Source organism: Aethalodelphis obliquidens, unplaced genomic scaffold (genome assembly GCF_003676395.1).
Source record: "Aethalodelphis obliquidens isolate GAN/ISIS:26980383/991018 unplaced genomic scaffold, ASM367639v1 scaffold8, whole genome shotgun sequence".
NCBI classification, from domain to species: domain Eukaryota; kingdom Metazoa; phylum Chordata; class Mammalia; order Artiodactyla; family Delphinidae; genus Aethalodelphis; species Aethalodelphis obliquidens.
Genome location: NW_020837952.1, coordinates 6,585,884 through 6,603,015, shown reverse-complemented (window position 1 = coordinate 6,603,015; position 17,132 = coordinate 6,585,884). Strand labels below are relative to the sequence as shown.

At 47.3% G+C, this 17,132-nt stretch overlaps 2 protein-coding genes across 6 annotated transcripts; both read left to right on the top strand.

The window, feature by feature from the left end:
- Positions 1-747: 747 nt before the first annotated feature.
- Positions 748-1,747, top strand: APOF (apolipoprotein F). Its single transcript, XM_027108237.1, is given in 2 exon segments — positions 748-1,611; positions 1,614-1,747. Coding segments are annotated over 2 exon segments (942 nt in total). The 5' UTR covers positions 748-803.
- Positions 1,748-2,746: 999 nt separating this feature from the next.
- STAT2 (signal transducer and activator of transcription 2) lies at positions 2,747-17,013 on the top strand. 5 transcript variants are annotated; one of them, XM_027106675.1, is made up of 25 exons: positions 2,747-2,892; positions 4,601-4,744; positions 4,900-5,053; positions 5,402-5,497; positions 5,673-5,765; positions 5,857-5,932; positions 6,369-6,454; positions 6,618-6,766; positions 10,209-10,367; positions 10,472-10,564; positions 10,780-10,839; positions 11,492-11,512; positions 11,742-11,835; positions 11,986-12,033; positions 12,114-12,197; positions 12,343-12,441; positions 12,545-12,680; positions 12,801-12,853; positions 12,965-13,059; positions 13,666-13,802; positions 13,980-14,162; positions 14,399-14,456; positions 15,268-15,457; positions 15,530-15,710; positions 15,995-17,013. In XM_027106675.1, exons 2-25 carry the CDS (start codon positions 4,614-4,616, stop codon positions 16,135-16,137), a joined length of 2,619 nt encoding a protein of 872 aa, XP_026962476.1. In that variant the 5' UTR covers positions 2,747-2,892; positions 4,601-4,613; the 3' UTR covers positions 16,138-17,013. The 5 variants fall into 5 exon arrangements, with proteins under 5 accessions (XP_026962476.1, XP_026962475.1, XP_026962472.1 ...); XM_027106674.1 differs by having other exon boundaries at positions 15,268-15,503; positions 15,552-15,710; XM_027106673.1 differs by having other exon boundaries at positions 2,748-2,892; positions 15,268-15,481.
- The last annotated feature ends 119 nt before the right edge of the window (positions 17,014-17,132 follow it).

Sequence of the window (17,132 nt, the reverse complement as noted above, 5' to 3'; positions counted from 1 at the left end):
ATGGATAAACAATTGTTATCCACAATGGATGAGTCCAGCAGATTCTTATGGGCTGCATAACGTTATTTCTATCTTTGGAAAGGGAAGTTAAAAATAAGGCAAAACTACAGAATAGAAACACGTAGAAGCATTTTAACTTTTTTCTCATTCATCTACCTTGTACTAAATCTCCAATGAGACACTGAATCTTGCTAATTTAATTTTTTTTTTTGCTAATTTAATTTTTAAACTGAAAAGAGAATCATAGATACCTAACCTCTTCTGATTCTGGGTTTCCCAGCTTCTATCATGAGCTGGAGTGTGAAAGTGACAGGGACCGGCAGGAAATGCCAAAGAACAGAGTTTTTAGGTATTGAGGTCCAGTGTGTGACAAGGGGACAAGGTTTGAGAAGCCAGTACAAATGGACAAATATTTGCAGAGATTACATCTCTTACTGATAATAGGGGAAAGCCAATATCTACTTTCTTCACCCGACAGAGGAGTAGGCAGAACAGGATCGAGGAGCTACCAAATCTATCAACGCCGTATTACTTCTTAATCACCAGACTTTGTGGTAATTTGGGGCTCCCTATTAAATGGGTGGAAATCAGGCAGAGGAAGACCTGAAGATGGAGAAGGTCAAGAGGGAACAATTGGGTTGCATTTCCTGTTTCTCAGTCCTTTAGCTAAAAAGAACAGAAGTTTGGAGGTGATAGATGAGGTTCTTCTCCCTGAGTCCTGGGCTCCTTTTGGACCACAGTCCTTACGGAAACGGTTTGTATGTTTCTGGTTTCTCCCGTCTCCAGTGCACTCTGCTCCGGACATGCGTGGTCTCAGACTCATCATGGTACCAGCTGAGCTACTTCTTTGCTGCTTCCTGCTGCACGCTGTGGATGCCATTCCATATGGAAACCAGACAAACGTCTTGGTGCATCTTCACTCATCCTTGGGATCCTGGCTACCTTCCTCAGCCCCATTGTCTTGCCGGGCCCTGCTCCCCAAATCCCTGCCTGGCTTCACCCACATGGCCCTTCTCCCCAAGTTCCTGGTAGGCCTGCCCCTGATGATTGCCTTGGAGAAAGCTGGCTGTCAAGCTGATGTACGGGTCCTGCAGCTTCAGCTCTACCGCCAGGGGAGTGTAAAGGCGACACAGATCCTCATCAGACATCTTCAAGAGCTCGAGAAAAGCAGAAGCACAGGGACGGGAGTGTCAGTGGATGCCCTGGCCTCTGCTCTGCAGCTGTTGGCCAGGGAGCACCCAGACCCAGAGAGGGCCCGACGATCCCTCTCCATCAAGGACTGTGAGCAGGAGCAGGAGCAGAGTGTGCACAATGTAGTCCAGCTGTTGCCAGGAGTGGGAACCTTCTACAACCTGGGCACAGCATTGTATTATGCTGTTCAGAACTGCTCGGACAAGGCCAAGGAACGAGGCCGAGACGGGGTCATAGATCTGGGTTATGAACTTCTGATGGCCATGGCTGGATTGTCAGGGGGGCCCACGGGAGTAATGATCAGTACTTCACTTAAACCTATAGTGAAGGCTGGGGTTCAGCGGGTGATCCAGTATTATAATGAGAGAGAGGTGAACAGCCCTCCACCAGAGACCAGCAAGGAGGTCTTGGGGGGCACCTCAAATTGAGTCACCTGGAAGAAACAACTACCATGGCCCCTTTGGTATCAGTAGTAAGTTCAGTTCCTTACTGGCAGTGGACCTTACTCTATGACTATGGCTTAGATCCTAGGGATGGGAATACTACTGAGATATAAAAGAAGGTGGTATGGAATTCCTTGGCTGTCCGGTGGTTAGGACTCCACTCTTTCACTGCCCAAGGGGCCAGGTTCAATCCCTGGTCGGGGAACTAAGATCCCCGTAAGCTGCGCAGCAATCAATCAATTATAAAAGAAGTGGTGGGACTTCCCTGGCGGCCCAGTGGTTAAGAATCCACACTTCCACTGCAGGGGGTGCGGGTTTGATCCCTGGTGGGGAAACTAAGATCCTGCATGCCAGCGCAGTGCAGCCAAAAAAAAAAAAAAAAAAGGTAAACATGATGACTGGATCTAATATTCTGACAAGTTGTACGTGTGTGTTCAAAATCCAAATCTCTTGATTTTTTTTATCAAGGAGGAAGGCAGTACTGTAAAATGTAGAAATTTTAAAGTTTGTGGTTTGGAATCAGAGGATTTGGCTTTGAATCCAGGCTCCACTTGTTAGAGCTTCAGCGACCATTGACTAGTACCTTCTTTCTCCAAACTCAGTTTTTTAAATTTCTAAAGAATAGTGATATGCAATGGGTTTCGTGGAAATTAAAAACGGTACGGTGTCCTAATGCTTAGCACGGTACCAACAATAAATAGGCTTTTGTGGGTTTTGTTGTTATTACTTAAGCCCTCCCCTTCCTGTCCCAATATGTCGAAATTCCGTCTCGCTTGTTAGCTCAGCGCCTCCAAGGTCCTGAGCCAGTCTCGGTTCCGCTGCGTATGTGCGGGTTCTCGGAAATCAGCTGTTTCAGTCCTGAGCTCTTCTGTTCATTGGATTCCTCCCTCCGCAGATACGGGGCAGGGCTTACTTGAGCTTTCCTACCAATCGCTGCAGTTAGAGGTGTGGTTTCAGCTCCGCTTGTCCCGCCTCGCGGAGAAGGAGGAGTTGTGGTGGCGCCAATGAACTCACAGCCTGGAGAAGAGGTTGGCTGAATGGCAGCCAGTGTCGGGGCGCCTCTATGGGAATGGCGAGTTCCGGGGTTCAGCCGCTCACTCAAGCCTGTGGCAAGGGGGTGGGTTCGAGAGGCGGGCCGAAGCCGAGGGCGGCGCGGGAGGCCCTGGTGCCAGAGCTCTCTCTGGGAACCGGAAGCCTGGACCACAGCTGCTGGAGGGAGCGGGGGCTGAGACTCTAACCAGGTACCGGCCCTGAGAAGGTGCGTGGGGGTGTGGGTGGAGGCGGGGGTTTCTCTCTGAGCGGGCAGGCAGGCCCTGGGGGGTACGCCCCGCAGGGTTCAGACTCTGTCCCCAGGTTGAAACAGGAGCTGTCGCCTCCTTCATCCTCCTGTCCAACCTAGGTCCCCAACCGTAACGCACCCCGCCCTCCAGAAACGCCCCTGCAACTTCCAAGACCCGAAACCTGGCATTGTTGCATTGGTTCAGTGTCTTGGCCAACGCTTTTACCTTCCGGTCTGTTATTTTTGATTCTTACCAAAAAAAAGAAAGAAAAAACTAGAGTTCTTTTCAGAAAAGCTTATTGAGCACAAAATACGCGCCTAAAAGGGTGTTGGATAACTGGAGAAAAAAGGAGTTTACAGCCCTTAACCTCCGTGCTTGCAATCTATTTAAGAAGGCCAGGTTTTTTGGGTTTGTTTTTCGTATTTAAACCTCAGGGTTTACTTGCCGCCTTGCTTTATTAATACCAGCCAATTAGTTCCTTAGGAGCTGGGGCCTCATCGTTTGTTTTTTAGTGTAAAAAGTCAAGCACTACTAAAGGGTTAAAGTGAAAAGTAGGAGCCCCTGCCCAATTCTTTACTTCCCTTGTTCCTACTTCCCAGAGGTAGAAAGGCAGCTTATGATTATTTGTACTGGTGGAAAAGAATCTTTCCCACCCCAAGCATTTGATTTGTAATAAAATCATGTGACCTTTTTTTAGACCACAGAGGTGGGTGTTAATTCTTTTTTGTTAGGTTCAGGCTGCAAGATGTTTTGATTTCCTAAACAGACAGATGGCAGTGGGCGGGGAAAGGTAGGGAGAAGGGCTCCTCCCAGCCTGCTTGGTGGCAGGCAAGAACAAGTTTTGAGTGAATTTTCTCATGAACTTAATAATCCACATGAAGAATCAGAGATTGACAGAAGTCATAAAAGTGTCACAATCTTAGGGATTCAGTGACCCCTTACACAGTATTTAAATATCTTAAACATCTTCTAGAGAATGGAGCTCCTCCTTCCAACATGGAGAGCAGTTTATCTCCAAGGAGGTTCAGCCTCTGATAAAGCTTTGGGGCCAGCCGGGATAATGCTGAAATAAATACTTAAGACTGAGACTTCCCTGGTGGTCTAGTGGTTAAGACTCCACGCTTCCACTGCAGTGGGTTCAATCCCTGGTGGGGGAACTAAAATCCTGCATGCCGTGCGGTGTGGCCAAAAATAAATAAATAATTTTAAAAACCCTTTTTTTAAATACTTAAGACTGACCTTTAAATGCTCCAGCATAAGTGAATACAAACACGAACAAATAAATTTAAAATAAATTCATTGGGGGAGATAGATGACATGAGATTGCGGAAGTGTCATACATGTTTGTTGAAGCTGGATGATGGGTACATGGATGATCCTTGTACTATTCACTCTACTTTGTTGTGTGTTTGAAAATTACCATTGAAACAAAAAGGCCTACATATTGGAGCTCTTAAATAGTACTCCCTGGAAGAATATACGCCAAACTGATAATATTGGTTACTTCTGGAGAGGAGGAAAAGGGACCAAGATTGGGAGTGGAGTCAATCTAGACTTTACTTTTTTTCTGTATTTTTTCTTACCTGTATAATTAAACATTTCTTAAAATTTGTAATAATAAACAATCACGAGACTGTGGATGGTTTAGTCCAGCAAAATTTCCAATTGGGAACATGCATCCTTTAGGCTCAGACCCCAAATGGCGCAGTGGGAGATGCTGCAGAATCTTGACAGCCCATTTCAGGATCAGCTGCACCAGCTCTATTCAAATAGCCTCCTGCCGGTGGACATTCGACAGAACTTGTCTGTCTGGATTGAAGATCAGAACTGGTGAGGCCTTCAGGAAGTTGGGGGGATGAGGAAAATGATTTCTTTCTTCTGAGCCCCCAGGATCCTGGAGACACCAAGGGCAGGAAGGGGTTGGAAGGCCTCAAGATGGTAGCAACCCTGCAGAGATACTAATCCTTGTCCTTCCTGGTCCCTAGGCAGGAAGCTGCACTGGGCAATGATGAGGCCAAGGCTAATATGCTGTTCTTCCACTTCTTGGACCAACTGAACTATGAGTGTAGCCGCTGCAGCCAGGACCCTGACTGTTTGTTGCTACAGCACAACTTGCGAAAATTCTATCGGGACATTCAGGTACTTGGAGGAGCCAGGAATAACAAAGTAGGAATGGCAGCTGAGTGTAGAGGAGTATGTTTTAGGGTATGGAACATAGAACAGGACCTGGAGGTTCAAAGGACAGGGGAAGATCTGGGGAAAATGGGACAGAGTCTGGACTCGGGAGATCACTGGCAGAGAGAAGGACATAGTCTAGATGACCTGTTTGGAAAGAGGCTAGGGTTTGGGGGACCAGTGGTGAAAAGGGGTAGGGCCTGGAACCCTGAAGAAGGGGAGAATACTGAGGTCACTGGTGGGGAGGGCCTGAGGTGGTAGTTCATTGATGGTAGTTAAGTTAAATCAGTCCTTTCTCTTTTCCTACTGCAGGCCTTTCCCCAGGGTGCTACCCAATTGGCTGAGATGATCTTTAATCTCCTTCTGGAAGAAAAAAGAATTCTGACCCAGGCTCAGAGGGCTCAATTGGTGAGAACAATTTGGTGGTGATGTTGAAAGCTCCTGGAGTAGAGAGGGATCCTGCAAAGGACTCAGCAAATTTGCCTCAGAACAAGATCCCTCCACATCCTGTGGTTTCATTTCAGGCCTGGATTTCAGGGATGAAAGGTCAGAGTTGAAATGTGCTCAGAGCCTCTTATTTCAGGAGCAAGGAGAAGAACCAGCCCTTGCAGCACCTGGGGAGAGCCAGCAGCATGAGATTGAATCCCGGATCCTGGAATTAAAGGCTATGATGGAGGTTGGTAGATGTGGCAAGAGCCAGGGTGGGCAGGACTCAGCCTGCCTCCTCTCACAGAAGCAGCCTCATCAGGGTCTCATCTCCTCTGCAGAAGCTGGTGAAATCCATCAGCCAACTGAAAGACCAGCAGGATGTCTTCTACTTCCGATATAAGATCCAGACCTCAGGTAGAAAGCACATTGAGGGGTGGGAGAAAGATGCCTACTGGGAGGCCAAGCGTAGAATAGAGCAGAAGGGGAAAGCCCCAGTAAGCAGTAATCACCTTCGGCTGCATCTTGCTGGTTACAGTCCTGCTGCCATTGCAAAGCTGGAGGTGCCAGGGTATGTTGTAGAGGTCAGGCTGGAGGTGTAGCTGAGGGACAGCTAGTGAATGTTGGAGGGGATGCTTGGGAAACTGCCTTAGCAGATTGAGTGGGCTTCTGGTTCTAGCAAGACCATTCAGAATTTGCATGAGGGCCCAGAGGTGCCTGTGCTTTGGTTGGTTCCCCTTCTTCTCCCTTCAGAACTCCCCACTCCTGACTCTGGCTGAGGTCTGGGCTGGGAAGGAGAAGGGGAGGAGCCCTAGGTCTGAGCATTTGTCTCACTCCTGCTCCTGCTGTCCAGCAAGGACACCCTCTTTGGACCCCCATCAGACCAGACAGCAGGACATTCTGCAGGAAACGCTCAATGAACTGGACAGAAGGAGAAAGGTGGGTGGCAGAGGACAGAGGGAGTGGGCAGCAGGGAACTGGGGAAAATGAGGCATCGGGAGCCCGGGCCTCCTAGCCTTGGCTTCTTTGTCTCTTCATCCCTGGTTGAATGGTGGAGGGTGATGGTGAGAGGCTCTCAGCACTCACTTTATGTCTTTCATAGGAGGTGCTAGATGCCTCCAAAGCACTGCTAGGCCGATTAACTACCCTAATTGAGCTACTGCTGCCCAAGTTGGAGGAGTGGAAAGTTCAGCAGCAGAAAGCCTGCATTGGAGGTCCCCCGGATGGAGGGTTGGAGCAGTTGGAGAAGTGGTGAGAGGCACCTCCCCACCCTCGTGCTCACCTGGCCCTAGTCCTACCTACCCCCTGTGCTTTGTAGGTTATAATGCCCTGTATATGACAAGAGATATTGCCCTCCTTAATCTCTGCTCCCCAGAATGATCCCAGCTCCCTTGTCTGACTGCAGCTATGCTCTGCTCTTCATTCTCACCACTCAGGGAGCCCAGAGCCCAGTCTTTGCTTTGGGGAAAGTAATGAATTGATCCACAATCCGATTTCTCCTTCCTGCTTAATCACCCGAGAAATATCGTTTTACCTTTTTTTCAGTGCAGTGAATATAATGCCAAAAAAAAAAATTACCAGTTACCTTAATATCCAGATGTAGCTACTATAATATTATTAAACAAAAATTGAATCATACTGTTCATACTATTTTGAGATCTGTGGGTTTGTTTGTTTTTTTTAACTTAGCAGTATGTCATATTTACCCATGCCCATGATACTTTTATTTTTTGCATCTTTTGGCCATGCCACACAGCATATGGGATGTGGGATCGTTCCCCAACTAGGGATCAAACCCGCACCCCCTACAGTGGAAGGGTGGAGTCTTAACCACTGGACCATCATGGAAGTCCCTACGCATGATACTTTTTTTTTTCTTTTCTTTTTTTGGCTGTATTGGGTCTTCGTTGCTGTGCGTGGGCTTTCTCTAGTTGTGGTGACTGGAGGCTACTCTTCATTGCGGTGCACAGGCTTCTCATTGCGGTGGCTTCTCTTGTTGCGGAGCACGGGCTCTAGGCGCGCGGGCTTCAGTAGTTGTGGCACGTGGGCTCAGTAGTTGTGGCTCTTGGGCTCTAGAACGCAGGCTCAGTAGTTGTGGCGCACAGGCTTGGTTGCTCTGTGGCATGTGGGATCTTCCCGGACCAGGGCTTGAACCTGTGTTCCCTGCATTGGCAGGCGGATTCTTAACCACTGCACCACCAGGGAAGCCCTAAACAAATTTCTTTCTTTGTTTTCCAGTAAACTCCTTATTTTATATTAATTTTATTGTGATGTAGAAAAAATAACTAATGTGTCCTTCAACATATTTGAAAAATACCTATTATTTAGATATTTTGTCATGAGAAAATTTATTATAATTTAAACTATTAAAAATATACCATGGGGGGGCACCCGTGGAATGAACTGGGAGACTGGGATTGACATATGTACACTATTGATACTATGTATAAAATAGATAACTAATGAGAACCTACTGTATAGAACAGGGAACTCTACTCAGTGCTCTGTGGTGACCTAAATGGAAAGGAAATCCAAAAAAGAGGGAATATATGTATACATGTAGCTGATTCACTTTGCTGTACAGCAGAAAGTAACACAACATTGTAAAGCAACTATTCTCCAATAAAATTTAATATAAAAAAATAAAAATATACCACTGTTCAGATAAATTGAAAACAGTTATATAGGGCTTAGGGTACAGGATAAGTATTTACATTACAGTTGCACATGTATTCATCATTTTGTACAGGGGTTGGCAAATTATGGCCTGTGAGTGATTTCTTGCTATTTTAAACAGTGCTACAGTAAATAACCTCATAGCTCCATCTTTATTTACATCTCCAGTTATTTCTGTAATGTAAGTTATCAGAAGTGATATTCCTGGGTTAAAGTATATATTGGATTGGCCAAAAAGTTCGCTCGGTTAGTGAATGTATTGTTCGATAAAATTCTTGGTGAAAATGAAAAATGTGTTTTTTGTTTTTACTTAAAACTGAATGAACTTTTTGGCCAACCCAATACCTTTTCTTGGTGGTGGTGCTGTTACTGTGTTGTTCTTTTGTTTCATTGTTTTTAATACAAAGAGCTGTATTTCTTTTTCTGATTGTAAATATAAAATATACTAATTGGAAAAATTTCAGAAAACTTATAAGAGAAAAAAAGTAAAAATTACCCATGTGCATAATCTGATCATTCAGAGGTAACCACTGTTAATGCTTTTCAAAAAAAATTTTTTGATATGGACCATTTTTAAAGTCTTTATTGAATTTGTTACAATATTGCTTCTGTTTTATGTTTTGGTTTTTTGGCCGTGAGGCATGTGGGATCTTAGCTCCCCGACCAGGGATCGAACCCACACCCCCTGCATTGGAAGGTGAAGTCTTAACCATTGGACCACCAGGGAAGTCCCCTGTTAATGCTTTTGAATACATTTTTCCAGATTTTCCTGGTGCATATTCACAAATATACATCTATTTTAAACAGAACTCAGATTATATCATATATATACTGTCTTGTAATTTTTATAATTTAATGTTTTTGAAAATTTTTTCTTGTCAAAAATTTGTGTCTATATCATTATTTTTAATGGTTGCATAGTATTCCATGATGTCAATATGCCATAATTTATATACCCAATACCAATTTTTTCTAATTTTTCTATTATAGAAAACAAAGCTATGAACTATGAACATCTGTCTTTGTCCATTTGTTTGTCTGATTATTTCCTTAGGATATATCTTAGAAATGGAATACTGCAAAATGTATATACATTTTTTGAAGCTTTTTATTTTTTATATATTTTTTGGCCACACCACGCAGCATGTGGGATCTTAGTTCCCCGACTAGGGATTGAACCCGCGCCCCTTGCATTGGAAGTGTGGAGTCTTAACCACTGGACCACCAGGGAAGTACCCTGAAGCTTTTTAAAAAAATAGTTCCAAACTGCTATCCCAATCTGTTTGCTCTTATGTAGTGGATAGTTGTTTTCCTGTTACCATATTGCCTATTATTATTATTTCTTATTATATAGACAGTAAAACACATACAACTTCATCCCTTACTAGTTTTATGACCTTGAGCAAGTCACTTTAATCTTTCTGTGCCTCAGCTTTACCATCTGTAAAATAGGGATAATAATAGTACCTACCTCATAGGGTTGTTGTAAGAATTAACCCTATGCATGAAGATGTGTGAAGCACTTAGAATAAAAAGTACATATTAGGGCTTCCCCGGTGGCGCAGTGGTTGAGCGTCCGCCTGCCGCCTGCCGATGAGGGGACACGGGTTCGTGCCCCGGTCTGGGAGGATCCCACATGCCACGGAGCGGCTGGGCCTGTGAGCCATGGCCGCTGACCCTGCGCGTCCGGAGCCTGTGCTCCACAACGGGAGAGGCCACAACAGTGAGAGGCCCGGGTATCGCAAAAAAAAAAAAAAAAAAAGTACATATCAAGCATCATGTGAAAGTTAGCTTTATTATGTTACTAAATCTTTTATCAATTTTATATGTGAAAGCGGCTTTGATATTCATTCCTTAGGTTATGAACAAAGTTGAAAAATCTTTCACATGTTTCCTGGATTCTTTTTTGTCCCAATCAGTTTCTGACTTTCCACATAGTTAAAGGGGAGCTCTTGGAGCCTGTTTGGGGATTCCAGGAAACTGATGGATTCTTTCTCCCTTGGATTCTGTCACCCAGGTTCACAGCTGGAGCAAAGCTGTTGTTTCATCTGCGGCAGCTGCTGAAGGAGCTGAAGGGATTGAGTCACATGGTCACCTATCAGGGGGACCCTCTGATCGAAGGGGTGGATCTGCGGAAGGCCCAGGTCACAGAGCTGCTACTTCGCCTGCTCCACAGGTCTAGAGGCCAGGGAGGGACCTCGAGGGAGGCCAGAGGGAAGGGACAAGGCGAGCCATTCTTACAGATACTGACCTCTATATATTCTCTCCACATCTCCCCAGAGCCTTTGTAGTAGAAACCCAGCCCTGCATGCCCCAAACTCCCCATCGACCCCTCATCCTCAAGACTGGGAGCAAGTTCACCGTCCGAACAAGGTTGGCATTTCAGAACTCATTCCTACTTCCTTTTACCAGCCCTGGCACTGATGCTTTCTGGTTTTACAAATCTTCCCACTCTTGGCTGTTTCTTCTCTCTTTTCCCCTCAATCTCCTTACCTCTTCTAATCTCTTCCCTTGTTTTTTTCAAACATCTGGTCTATCCAGGAGATTGAAGTTGACCACTTTCCCCCATCTCCTTCCCTCCCTTGCAGGCTGCTGGTGAGACTCCAGGAAGGCAATGAGTCACTGACTGCAGAAGTCTCCATTGACAGGTAAGTTGGGGCAGGTGAAGGGTGGGACCAAGGGGTGGCCAGGAAGTGGGGTGGTGGGGTGGAGGAGGCACCTACTTTTCACAACAGGGCCCTGGGGCTGTGTTCTTTTCCCTTCCATCCCTACCTCATAGAAATAGCTTATCTCTTTTGTTGAGTGCTTACTACGTGACATGTAGCTTGTCAAGTACCCAATTTAAAGTTGTCACAGGGGGCTTCCCTGGTGGCGCAGTGGTTGAGAGTCCGCCTGCCAATGCAGGGGACACGGGTTCGTGCCCCGGTCCGGGAAGATGCCACATGCCACGGAGCGGCTGGGCCCGTGAGCCGTGGCCACTGAGCCTGCGCGTCCGGAGCCTGTGCTCCGCAACGGGAGAGGCCACAACAGTGAGAGGCCCGCGTACTGCAAAAAAAAAATAATAATAATAAAAATAAATAAATAAAATAAAATTGTCACAGGAACCCCATGAGTTAGGTATTATCAAGGCACTATTCAAATGAGGAGACAAGTTCAGATAATTTATGTCTCTAGTGCAAGGCCACATAGCTGGTGAGCTGCAGATTTGGGTTTGAACCCGGGTCTGTCTGATTCCACAGACCAAATTCCTAACTTCTACACTATTTTGCTTCCCAGTGATTTTTTTTTTTTTCTTTACAGAAATCCTCCTGAATCACAAGGGTAGGTGCCTGACAAGGACACTGCAAACTTTTGTGCACTGCATGACCTGTACCATCACATGTGGCAGCCCTGATGGGGACACAAACAAGGAGGAGGTTGATTTGGGTGGTGTATGGACAGAGGGAGAAGGGGAGGTCTGAAATGAAGTGGAACTTTTGTTATTTTCCTGCTGAGTTTTTAGAATAACTCTGCTCCTGACCTGCATATATCTTCTCCCTCCTTGGAATAGCTTCCGGAAGTTCAACATTCTGACCTCAAACCAGAAAACTTTGACTCCTGAGAAAGGGCAGAGTCAGGGCTTAATTTGGGACTTCGGCTACCTGGTAAGAAGGGATGGTATCTTAAGGTTGTAGTCCAATCGAACAAGCTGGAGGAAGTTCCCAGGCCTTGGGAAGTCCTGAGGGCAAAGCAGGGGTTCCAGGGACGCTGGGGTCCTTGCTCTGGCCTTCTCTCTCCCTCTCCTCAATTCACAGACACTGATGGAGCAGCGTTCAGGTAGTTCAGGAAAGGGCAGCAATAAGGTGAGGCCTGGACAGGGGGTTGGGGGGCAGAAGGAACTTACCAAAAGGCACGCTGATCACTGTGTCTTCTGCTGTCCCAGGGGCTGCTAGCCGTGACAGAGGAACTGCACATTATCAGCTTCACAGTCAGATACACCTACCAGGGTCTGAAGCAGGAACTGAAAGTGAGTGAAAATGGAGTGCGTTTGGGGGAAGACCTAAGGAGGGGTTAAGCAGAAGCCTCTCAGGGTGGAATATTGTCTGCCCTTGACAGATGTCTACAGCTGGAAACATCACATCCCTCTTCTGTGATTTCTGTCTCCTCCCCAGACAGACACCCTTCCTGTGGTGATTATTTCTAACATGAACCAACTCTCAGTCGCCTGGGCCTCGGTTCTCTGGTTCAATCTGCTCAGCTCAGACCCCCAGGTAGGCGGTGGGGGCCAACAGGTGAAGGGTGGCAAGGAGGGGCGTGGAAGCTTGGTGTGAGGGCACTACTTCTGAGCCACCCGGTCCCTTCCTACCTCTGCAGAATCAGCAGTTCTTCTCCAGCCCCGCCAAGGCCCCCTGGGACTTGCTGGGCCCTGCTCTCAGTTGGCAGTTCTCCTCCTACGTTGGCCGAGGCCTCAACTCAGACCAGCTTGGCATGCTGCGGGACAAGCTGTTTGGTACAGACCTTCTATTCTCTCAGCGTTTCCCCAGCCTTTGTCTGCCCGCACCCTCCATCCTTTCTGTCCCAGGACCCTTGGCCCTGCCTTCTGTCATCTCAACTGTCTGTCTGCCCACAGGGCAGAACTCCAAGACTGAGGGTGACTTGTTGTCCTGGGTCAATTTCATTAAGGTAACTCTCTGCATCCTGTGCAGCTAGACCTTGGCCCCCATCCAATTACTAGTCCTTCCCCACACCCAGGGCAGTTCCACATCTCTTCCTGCCTTTCCATTCCTCCTTCAGCGAGAGAGCCCCCCTGGCAAGCTACCATTCTGGACATGGCTCGACAAAATTCTGGACCTGGTACATGACCACCTGAAGGATCTCTGGAACGATGGGTAAGGCCTTGGTCAGCCTCCCTCTCTTCCCTGCCGCCTTTCTCTGCTTGGGAGTGGACTCTATGCGCCCTCATGTGGCAAATAGGGGGAGAGAGCAGAACCTGGTGCCAGGTCATAACCCCCTCACATTTGCAGTAATAGTCTCCTAGCCCGTATTTGTCTAGCATCCACTGTGTTCCAGAGCCTGCGGGGTGCTTTTTATGAATTCTCTCACGTAATCCTTATAACCTTGCTGGGTGATGGGTGTTGCCACCCTCAAGGGAGGAAATGAAAGCTCAGAGAGGTTAAAGGACTTACACCAGGGGCAGAGCTGAGATTCAAACCGAGGCCTGTCTGACCTCACGCCTGTGCCCTTTCCACCACACTGCCTGCCCATTTGTGTAGCACTTTGCCTTTTACAAGGTGCTTTTCATCTGTGTGACCTCACCGCAGCTTCACACCTCTTCCAACCCTGGGAGGTGGATATTGTCAGTAAAGTGAAATGACTTGGCCAACATGGAACAGTTTGTAACAAGGTGGCAGAGCCAGGGCCCAGACCTGGCAGTCTGTCCCTCTACAAGGGGAGCAGGAGGCAGGAGGGCCTCACAGCTGTTCTCTGTGCTGCAGACACATCATGGGCTTTGTAAGCCGGAGCCAGGAGCGCCGGCTGCTGAAGAAGACCATCTCTGGCACCTTTCTGCTGCGCTTCAGTGAAACATTGGAAGGGGGCATTACCTGCTCCTGGGTGGAACACCAAGATGATGGTCAGCTGCCCTGCCCTCCTGTTTCCACAGCCTCTCTTGCTGCCCCTCTGCCTGCCCTTGGCTTCCCTGGCTCTGTCCTGAATCCCTCAGCAGATTTGTTGTTGGGCAGCCAGGGTGGGGAGCTCCCAGGCCCAGCCTCTTCCCTCAAGCCTGCCTGTTCCTGTATCCACTCTCCAGATAAGGTGCTCATCTACTCTGTGCAGCCCTTCACCAAGGAGGTGCTGCAGTCACTCCCGCTGGCCAAAATCATCAGCCAGTACCAGCTGCTCACTGAGGAGAACATACCTGAGAACCCACTGTGCTTCCTCTACCCACGAATCCCCCGGGATGAGGCTTTTGGGCGCTACTCCCAGGAGAAAGGTGAGAAGCATTGATATACTTCACTGGTAGAGTGCAAGGATCCACAGGCATCCACACATCCAACTCTTTCCTTTCAGCGTGGGAAAACTGATATCCAAAGAAGTTAAGGGCTTTGTCTGTGGGACACTGCTAGTTAGTAGGGAGACATGACTGTCAGGACCACCTGCACTAGGGGACCCTGGGGCTATGTGTCCAATCTCCTGACCTCCCCTGCCTCCTGTGTCTGTCCCCCATAGTTAATCTCCAGGAACGGAAGAAATACCTGAAACATAAGCTCATTGTGGTCTCTAACAGGTGAGATGTGAACTCTTTGCCCATCTTCCCTAACTCTTTTTGGCTGATATAGTGACCCAAACCTGCCCAATTCTGGTCTCTCCAGCCTTCTTTCCTACTGACCCACACTCCCCAGCCTTCTGGGTTTGTTTCCTGCTCTTTTAGTCTCTCTCCTCTCTGTTTTCCTGCTGCCATCCTTAGGTTGTCTCCACAGGGGTTCCCTGATAATAATAGTCATAATCATTGATGTTAATGGACATCTACTTAATGCCAAGCATGGTACTAGATTTTTTTAGAACATTTTCAAAATTTAATCCTTATGAGAACCCATTTGAGCCAGTAATGAATGATAACAGCCACATTTAATGAAAGTTTATTATGTTCCAGGCACTGGGCTAAATGCTTTGTGTTCATTTTCTCATTTATTGAATCTTCATAATTGTCCTATGAGGCAGAAGATACTGTTATTACTGTTTTCAGCTGAGGAACCTGAGGTTTAGCGTGGTGAAGTGGCATGCCTAAGATACATGGCTAATCAATGATCCAGGTCTGTCAAATTCCAAAGCCCTGCTTTTAACATCTTACTGCCTCTCAGGTATTATGAGGTATTGTTGTTCCCTTTTTACAGATGATAAATCTGAGGTCAGAGAGGTTAGGTCACTTTGCCTAAGGTCACCCAACTCGTAAATGATAGGATTTAAACCTCTGGTTAACCTTAAGCCCTCTGCTCTATTGCCTTTTAGACTAGAGAGATAGCCTCTGCTTTCTCTACCATTCCCCACTTTACCTAAACGACTGAGCCCTGCTCCTTTGTCTGTATTGGGGTATCCAGACAGGTGGATGAGCTGCAACAACTGCCGGAGCTTAAGCTGGAGCCAGAACTGGAGTCATTCGAGCTGGATCTGGGGCTGGCACCAGGGCCAGAGCCAGGGCCGGGCCTGGACTTAGAGCCACTGCTGGAGGCAGGGCTGGATTTGGGGCCAGCACTGGAGTCCACTCTGGAGCCCACTCTGGAGCCCGTGCTGGAGTCCACTCTGGAGCCCGTGCTGGAGTCCACTCTGGAGCCCGTGCTGGAGTCCACTTTGGAGCCCACACTGGAGTCCACTCTGGAGCCCGTGCTGGAGCCCACACTAGGCGAGGTGTCACAGAGAGTCCCAGTGCCAGACCTGGGACCAGGACTGAAGCTGGAGCCTATTCCAGAGCCTATTTCACAGCCACTGCCAGAGCCGGATTTGCCCCATGATCTGAGGCACTTGAACACTGAGGACATGGAAAGTAAGTGATGAGATGGGGCTAGGGAAGAGGGGACACATTCCCGTTCCCAACTCCCCTCCCTCACCCACTACAGAAGAAGACAGTTCTGAGCTCCTCATTGGAGAAAGGCTTATATCCCTGTGATTCCTTTTATTAGGAAATACACACACGCCTCCCCCGCCCCACCTAAGTGACCCCCTCAGGCCCTGTCTAGGCCTCTGCTGCCATCCTCTCTCACTTTCCCTGCTGCTTTGGGAACTCCTTGCCTAAGATCAGGGCCTGACTTCTTTCTCTGGACTATCTAGTCTTCAGAAACAGCATGAAGATTGAAGAAATCATGCCAAATGGTGACCCACTGTTGGCTGGCCAGAACACCGTGGATGAAGCTTACGTCTTCCCTCGCAGCCATTTCTACACAGATGGGCCCTTGATTCCTTCTGACTACTAGAAACTACATTTTCTCTGTTCTTTCCATATATTTTGCCCCTCCTACCTCTCACATCATGATGTTGCTCTCCAAGGATGGGAAATCAGGCATGTGCTCCTTCTAAACTGGGTTAACCGTGGGATTTGGAGTGAGAGGTAGAAGCATAATACGGGTAAGGAACAGTCACCAATGAATCAGAACAGATGTTACCCATAGCTCCAGCTAGGAGCCTGGAGGCTGCCTGCTGTGCTGGGAGGTATAGGAATTTGAGAGCAGGCCAGAACAGTTAGGAGGTACTTGGAGGGCTCAGGGCAGTGGCTTCTTTCCAATATGGAAGGCTTTCAACATTTTAGTAGCTGATAAGACTAACCTAGTGCCTACTTCATCTTCCTGGAGTGCCCTTTCTGCTCAAAACAGCTCTGACTTCTGATCCTGCAGTGATTCAGAACTCCTGTCTTTGGCCAAATACACTCTTGGCCAGGAAAGCAGGGAAGGAAGCCCTGGGTCAGGGAGCAAGAGAGGGCCACACTTAGGACCCCCACTTCCTAATCACAGTCCCTTGTAATCTCATTCAGCTTGCTTAGCCATGTAGGGATTAAGGCCAAAAAGATCACGGTTACTCTATATACCAAGGGGTCATGAGGAAAGATCCCTCTCCACCATAGCCCTGCAGAGTAGAAGGATGCATTTTGTAGTCCTTTGGCTCTGTTTTTCCGTTCTGTTTCTTTTTACTAACAAGCCTAGAAATTAGACTTAGATATCCACATAAATAAGTCTTTATTGAAAAAAGTGCATAATTCAGTATAAATATAATAAATAATCCTCCTCCCCAAACTGCTGCCACGATGATAAATAATCCCAAAATTTCCCTTCCCATGTAATAAATATTCAACCTGTTCTAGGTCAGCATCATAAGTCAGTTTTGGTAATTTTTCAACAGAGCAAGTCCTGTTAAAATTAGTGGACTGATTAACTTGTTGGCTCACAGGTGTCTAGGCTGATAAATTCATCTTAGC